Here is a 7,525-nt window from a genome sequence, read left to right on the forward strand (position 1 = left end):
GTAAAATCATTTGAATTTTAATACTGTGATTTAGTACGAGAGTTGTAAAGGGATCATGGATTCTGAAATTCCTTACATGCAATACTTTTTCACGGTCAGAGTAGCCTGAACGTATTAGATGAATTCTTGCTCTTCTAGCAAATGAAAGAATCTTAAAATTATACACACACTCGTACTCTCAACCTCTCTCTCTCTCTCTCACTCTCTCTCTCTCTCTCTCTCTCTCTCTCACACACACACACACACACACACACACACACTGCTATTGCCACCTCTGTGTCAATGAAGCCAAAATGAAATTTAGCAGATTTTAAGTGTTTTCTTTATTTGAAGAAATTGCATGTGAAGCCATTGAAAAGGATAAAAAGCAGATTAAGAAAACCCAGGAATTCGGGAAACATGAAATCTGAACCCATAAGACGGTGCATGTTCTTCTTTAGTTTCAGGACATCCAAGGAGCCTGAGGGGTTCTCTGAAGCCACTGCCTCTTAATAATGACAGTCTAGAAATTTAAATGTGACATTGTTGGTGAGCACGTCAGAGAGCCAGGGTGCCTGAGCTAGAAGGCCCCGTGGGTACACGGGACTATAGCCCTTAGTCCAGCCGTCCCTGCTGGAGAAGGAGCTGCCTGCGGGGCACAGTCCCCTGGGGCCAGATGCCCTCTGGGAGTCCATTCTCCCCAGATAACTGGTAATTTTCCAGATAGACACTTAGGTCACACAAAAAACTCACTTGGAAATTTCTGAAAGTAAAGGCCATGCTCTTCGGAGCACACTGATTTTCTCAAAATGAGAAGAGGCGTCCTTCAAGGATCAGTGCGTTCTCACCACCTTTTGGAATACCCGGTCTTTCCTTGATCTTATCAAACTCAGTGTCAGGGACACACTGTAACTGAGGGGTGGCGGGAGAGGGGAGATGGGCTCTCTTGGGACTGGCGCTGGGGCAGGACCTGTCACTCGTGGTCACGGGAGAGAACTGCGGGGTCCACGAGAGAAGAGACCACATCTGCTTCACTCTGGGTCCCTCTCACTATGCCCAGCACAGCACGTGGCATTCAAAGCACCCAAAATAGTGACACCACCCCCCTGTGCTGGGACCTGGGGGTGCGCTGAGAAAGGGATGCTTTCTGCAACCATCCAAAAGCCACAGTGGGAAGGCTGGAGGGCTTAACTTATTAAAAAGAAGCTGTCGTTGTTGAGAACATTCTGGAATTGCCTTTTGAGCTGGTTCACAATAGAGGTGGCTTCCTACACGAGGACACTTTTTCCTGAACTGGTCACCCACTGGGTCCAGGGGCCTGGCCGGGATGGCATCAGGCATCCTGCCCAGCCTAGGACCTCCTCTGCCCCAGCTCCCACTGCCCTCGAGAACCATCCTTGTCCAGGAACTGGACATTACCTTGCACGGAGAGCGGGAAGAAGCACCAGGGCACTTGGGGGATGGTGTCGGAGAAGCAGCACTTCCTAGAGGCGCACTCCTCGGGGCTGATGCCTGGGTAGCCGCAGTTCTTGCGCGCTGAGACCTCCATGACACACTCCTCCGACTCTGCCGCGTGCCACCGGATTTGGGGACGACAAAGGGACTCAGTTAGGCCAGCTAGCTAACCAGACACGTCCATTCCATCCTCCCAGGGGAGCGCCGCTGGGCTCACAGGCTCGGGGTAGCATGAGGAGCTTCTGAGACTGTCACCCCTGGGCTAAGAGTGGGCGCCAGCAGGTGGGCACCCCTTCCTCCTGATGCCAAAAGTCAGAATGTCTGGAGGGAAGATCGTCTCACCTCCATGGACTTGACATTGCTCTGTAAAGCGGGGTGGCCCACTGTACCTCCTGTGGGGACCCTTTAAGGATGTAAAGCATTAGACCAAAGAATTGAAACCCAGCGATGCTTCCACTACCGGGAGAGGCCTGGCTACAACCAACCAACAGCCAGCCCTCGGGCCCGTTTCCCCCGGAGCCCGGGAGCCTCTGACCGGCAGCCTCGGGGGCTGTGGATGGGAGGCCAGGGTATTCAGTTCTGCACACACGGATCAGCTTCGCACACAGACTTTTTTGTGTGCACGCTTTGGAGTCGGGGACTTTCTAAACTGATAATATGCACAGGCACAAAACTCACTCTCAAAAGGTAACTCAAGAAGACTCAAGTGAATTTCTTAACATTGAGGGTCTGTTTGCAGCTGTGTTAATAATGCCCTGATCTTAATGCCTCATGTCCCTTAGAAGCTTCTCAGGAGCCACAGCGAAGACGGGCCTCAGAATTGTTTTTTCTTCAAATACTGTAAAATGGATTCCAACAAGGCTCCCCTTGGGGTCCAGTGTGGACATAGGGGTGGGCGCACGTTTTCCCTTCCCTGGGGCTGGCCCAGGTGGTGTTGGAGCCCTAAGAAGCCAGGTCCCGGGCTGCCACCCGGGGCACAGGAGGAGGTCCCAGCTCTCCTGGACGTTACCTTGCTTGGGGAGGGGCTTGAAACACCAGGGGACCCCGGGGATGCTGGAGTCGAAGCAGCAGCTGGCGGAGAAGCACTGGTCGCTGGAGATGCCCGGGAAGCCGCAGTTCAACCTGTTCTTGGTGCTCACGCGTGAGCATTGGCAGGGATCTGCGGAGAGGCCCTGGCTCAGCCAGCCCCCCACACCTGCCCCCAGCCCCCAGGCGCATCCAGGACCCCCCAGCAGTGCCATTCCCACCCTGGGAAAGGCCGTCTTACCTTGGTCGTATTTGAACCAGCCAGTGTCCCTCAGAGGAACTGACAGGGCTTAGCTGAAAGGGTTTTCTTAGTTTAAAAATAAAACCTTCTGGCAAGAGAGTGGACAGATGCACTCAGGCCCAGGTCGGGATGAAAGTGGGCAAGGCCGGACCCCCAGGAGCCCTTAGTGGGCCTCCCACCCAGCCTCTCCCGGAGCCCCCGCCCACCTGAGCCTGAGGCCATCCTACTGATCCTGAAGGGGGTCCTCCTGGGAGGTCTCACCCCCCTCCAGTGCCCCCCTGCTGCCCTTCCTGAGTGGCGGGGAAGCGGGGGGACGCACACAGGAGCTGGCTGTGTGGCTAGCGTCCCAAACCTCAAGACACCTTCCCACCTGCTTCCCTTCTCAAGTTAACTCATCGCCTGCGTTTTCTCTCTGAGGGAAACTAACATGAACAGAGACACCCCGAGGGGCAGAAAACAAGGACCTCTCATGCCCTCCCTGCGCTCAGGGCACTAGAGGTCTCCCCAGGCTCGCTGGTCCGAATGGTCCCCACGGCCCCTCGAGGACCTGAGCCCTCGCTTACCAGGTTTCTGGGCCCCCCCCAGGGCACACAGCCCTAGCAGAAGGAGCGCAGCCAGGAGCCGGGTGCAGCGGAGCCCCATGCCCATGATCGGCTGCACCCCAGGGCCGCCGGAAGAGTGCACGCTCCCCACTGCGGGGGGTTGTTTTATAAGCTTCTCTCTGTTTGGTCAGTAAGCAAGATAACCCCCTCTCTCCCCGTGGCACTGACACTTTGGAACCTTTGTTAGGAGAAGGAGCTGAGGTAGCTTGGCTGAAGTGCCAAGTGGTGACAGAGCAGGCCTCCGGGCTCCCCGGGCACAGCCGGGCTCCCCCCGACCCAGGCAGGGAGCCAGGTCATGCCAGGATGCCAACATGGAAGACGGGCCACGTGCGCGTGTGGCGCTGGGTACTCACAGGGTCCCACCCAGGAAGGGAGAAGTCATGTATTTCTCCTGATAAAGTACTTGGCTACCACAGGAGTTTTAAAATATTGGACCCAAGGCTACTGGGAGAAATGACCGGGCCAGCCATGGACAGAGAGAAGACCCCTCCTCCAGGAATGGGAGGGTCTCCGAGGAAGGCAGGAGACCCTCCTTCAGGGCTGCAGACCCCTCTCTCAGCCCCTGTCTGTATCTCCTTGTCTCTGTTTTGGGGAGGGGGCTGCTCTTCGTGGAGATGAAGCTGTCCGGGTAAACGGAACGGCCCCAGATGAGTGTAGAAGTAACAAGTTCGTTTCAGCAAAGCCTGAAGTGTGTCATGTTTTTCTTCCATGGGAACTGTCTGTGTTGCCTAAAAGATGGTACCTGTAAGCCAGCCTATGCCCAGGAGAAGATGCTCCAGGGAAAAGACTCTGTGCTTGGGACCCAAAGAGAGAAAAGGGAAGTGGAGATGAGACACACAACACACGAAGGGGAATGTGGAGGAAAGAGAGAATCGTAAACTCCCTACTCTGGGGGACTTCCAGGAGCCACCAATCTGTCCAGCACGGCTTGAGCAGCCAGGAACCCAGAGATGCGTGGAATCGGAAACCCTGGGTCCTCAGGGTCTGGAGAGCTCAGGGCTTCTGCCAGCTCCAGCTCCAGCCGCCCCAGACCCCTGCCTATTCCCCCACTGAGCAACCACCGTGACTCTATCTTTGCAAACCTTGAGAAAGTCACCTTTCCCCACTGCGTCCCTGTCACTCTTAGTCACCACCAAGACCTAGGGCTCCAAGTCCTCCCTCTTCCCCCAGATTCTCACCTCCACTTTCCTCTTGCTTCCTCCCCCTTGCCCGACTTCCCTCTGCACCCTCCTGGCCCTTCCGGGATTCCCACCAAAACCGCCTGACCCATGCCAAAGAGACGGCTTATCAGCCCCTTGGTCTCTAACCTGCTCTGGCCCTAACGGAAGCCTGCATCTTCCCTGCGATGTTCCTCTTGTGTGCATCTCAGGTGGAGGTGCTCAGGCCCCCATCCAGGGCACCATCCGCCCACACGGTATTTTAGTGCTTTTAGAAAAAGGCACATTTTCTTCAAGACAAGTTACTTCCACTGTGGGGAAGTCATTACCTTAGATACAGTGTGTACAGTATGAGTGGCACCCACCTGAACGTGGAGCTCTGTGCACGGCACAGTCTCTAAGCTGCGTTGGGTGCCTGTGCTCCCATCACGTGGGCTCAGGCTGGGGGCTGGACATTGACCTTGAGCCCCAGTGTCACCATGCTCCTCGGAATCGCAGCTGTGACTGTACCACCTTCAAGGCTCCTGCCCCACCGTCATCGGCTGACTGTCAACCTGCTCCTTGTTAAGGGTTTGGCACCGCACTCGCTGTGTCCCTTGTCACACCAAGATGTGTGACATCCTGGGCGGCTTCAGCACTCCAGGGACATCTCACCCACAGCCACAGGAGCTCAGGTTTTTATTTCCTCCTCATCTCTGGGAACTTCCATCCCTCCTCCACTCTGCCACCCCTCCCATGACCACACTCAGAACCCGTACTCCACCTCTGAAAGAGGACATGCAAATGTCCTTTCTGTTCAGCATGTCTAAGCTTCTACTGCTTCCTCGTTACTCCTAAACCCTCCAGTCCCTTAACCCCTCGGCTTCCCCTCTGAGCACTGTACCATCTGCGTCTCCCCCTCCCCTCCTTCTCCAGCCTGGTTCCCATGGTCCCCACTCCACCTGCTCCCCCACTGTCTTATCACCCCCAGGAGTACCCATCTGTTGACCATCTCCAGGCCCTCCCACCCCACCTGCTGTGCTAGCTGGTGCTGCCACAGGAACGCCCAGTCTCAGACCCATCCCGCACCTAGTGGGATTGCAATCCTTCTTTGTAGTGATGTTACCTATCAGTTCTCACAGGAAACAGAAGCCAAATGGAGGGTCCCTTAGAGGTCACCCATGTAAGTCTACTTCTGATTATTATGGAGGTACTGGTACCAGACCCTTCCTCCTGCCATAAGTAACTCTAAACCTATGTGGAATAACCGTTTACAGATGCTGAGCAACAGGCTGTGTGGGACAGAAAGGGAAGCAGTGTGGAGAGGCCCAAGGTCACCTGGTTTTCTGTCTAGAAACATAGTCTGGCCACAGAGCATCAGAGGCTTATGGGGCTGAGGGACAGAGGGTGGAATCAGAGGCCACGGGGTGATGGGTTTCCAGGGTGGGGGCCGGAGGAGAGGGACACCTGAAACAGGGCTGGGGACTCCCTGGGGTTTAGTCAGATGCTAAGCCGCCACACACAAAAGGCCAGGAAGAAACAGCTCCCAGGAGGGAACACACACCAAGGAGACAGGGCTGTCAGCAGCCTGATTCACATGAGTTCTGACCAGCCACAGGGGAAAGCTTGTTGGCTGTCCAAGCACTGAGTAGGGACATAGAATGACCATGCCATGTCTTAGTCAGCTTGGGTGGCCATAACGAAATACCACAGGGAGATGGGTTAAACAACCGACATTGGTTTCTCACAGTTCTGGTGGCTGGAAATTCATTATCAGGGTGGCTGCAGGGTACGGTTCTGGTGAGGGCTCTCTTCCTGGCTTGCAGATGGTGGCCTTCTCAATGTGTGCTCACCTGGTGGAGAAAGGGTAAGTTCCCTGCTGTCTCTTTCTATAAGACTACTAACCCCATCATGAGGGATCCATCCTCATGACCTCTTCCAACCCTAATTACCTCCCAAAGTCCCTACCTCCTAATAGCATCACATTGGGGGGTATGGCTTCCACATATGAATGTGGGGGGGGGCGCAAACATTCAGTCCATAACATGCCATAAGAGTAGGCTTGATCTTGTTCTAGAGTAAAGCCATACCCCTTCTAACAAAACTTTAAAACAAGTCCTAAAAGATCAAGTTAATCTGTAAGTAAAGTGACTGCCTAACAGAATGAAACTCAGCATTTTGTTAAGGAAGACAACAAAATCCAGACACATGACATAGCATTCATAATGTTCAACACAAACTCAAAACTTACTAGGTGTGTGAAGAAGCAGGACCTTAAGCACTGGAAATAACAGAGAATAGAAACAGACCAGATACTGCATTAAAATGTTCAACTACTTAAAGAGAAATATAACAAGGGGACACATTTTAAAATCTGCATAGAGAAATGGAAACTAAAAATGAACCAGGTGGAAATTCTAGGCATGAAAACTACAATATCTGAAATGAAAAATTCTAATTAGATTAGATACGTTAGAAGAAATCGCTGATTTATTTGAAGTCAGTGCAGTACAAGCTCTCCAAACTGGGACATAGAGAGAAAGAGGGCTGAAATAAAAAGGAACAGAACCTCAGTGACCCATGAGACAGTGTCAGCAGACCAACATATATGTAATTAGTGTACCAGTAGGAGGGGAAGAAATATTGGGGCAAGAAAAAGGATTTGAAAAAATAATGGCCAAATTTTTTGTAAATTTGCTGACAAATATAAACTCATATATCCTAGAAGCTCAATGAATGCCAAGCAAGATAAAGAAAACCACATAAAGGCACAGCATGATCAAATTGTTGAAAATCAGTAATTTTAAAATGTTTTTACAGCAACTGGCAGAAAGACACACTGAATTACAGGGGAGCATATTAAGAATGACAAGTGAGTCAGAGGTTGGCTCAAGGTGGTGGAGTAGAAGGATGTGCTCTCACTCCCTTTTGCAAGAACACTGGAATCACTGCTAATCACTGCTAAACAATCATTGACAGGAAAACACTGGCACTCACCAAAAAATATACCCCACATCCAAAGACAAATGAGAAGTCACAATGAGATGGTATGAGGGGCGCAATCACAATAAAATCAAATCCCATAA

The 7,525-nt window shown here is 52.6% G+C and overlaps 1 protein-coding gene across 1 annotated transcript; it reads right to left on the reverse strand.

Annotated features, from left to right (window-relative positions):
- Positions 1-414: 414 nt before the first annotated feature.
- On the reverse strand, positions 415-3,343 carry LOC132520738 (trefoil factor 2-like). Its single transcript, XM_060149467.1, has 4 exons — positions 3,265-3,343; positions 2,444-2,593; positions 1,399-1,545; positions 415-502 (listed from the first exon to the last, which is right to left on the reverse strand). Exons 1-4 carry the CDS (start codon positions 3,341-3,343, stop codon positions 489-491), a joined length of 390 nt encoding a protein of 129 aa, XP_060005450.1. The 3' UTR covers positions 415-488.
- Between the last annotated feature and the right edge of the window lie 4,182 nt (positions 3,344-7,525).

This window comes from Lagenorhynchus albirostris, chromosome 5 (genome assembly GCF_949774975.1).
Source record: "Lagenorhynchus albirostris chromosome 5, mLagAlb1.1, whole genome shotgun sequence".
In the NCBI taxonomy this organism is placed as follows: domain Eukaryota; kingdom Metazoa; phylum Chordata; class Mammalia; order Artiodactyla; family Delphinidae; genus Lagenorhynchus; species Lagenorhynchus albirostris.

Coding starts and splice junctions, on each gene's coding strand:
- LOC132520738 (XM_060149467.1), bottom strand. CDS start 3,343: ATGGGGCTCCGCTGCACCCGGCTCCTGGCTGCGCTCCTTCTGCTAGGG. Junction 2,594..3,264: donor GGGGGGGGCCCAGAAACCTG/GTAAGCGAGGGC, acceptor GCCTCTCCGCAG/ATCCCTGCCAATGCTCACGC. Junction 1,546..2,443: donor CAAGCCCCTCCCCAAGCAAG/GTAACGTCCAGG, acceptor GGCACGCGGCAG/AGTCGGAGGAGTGTGTCATG.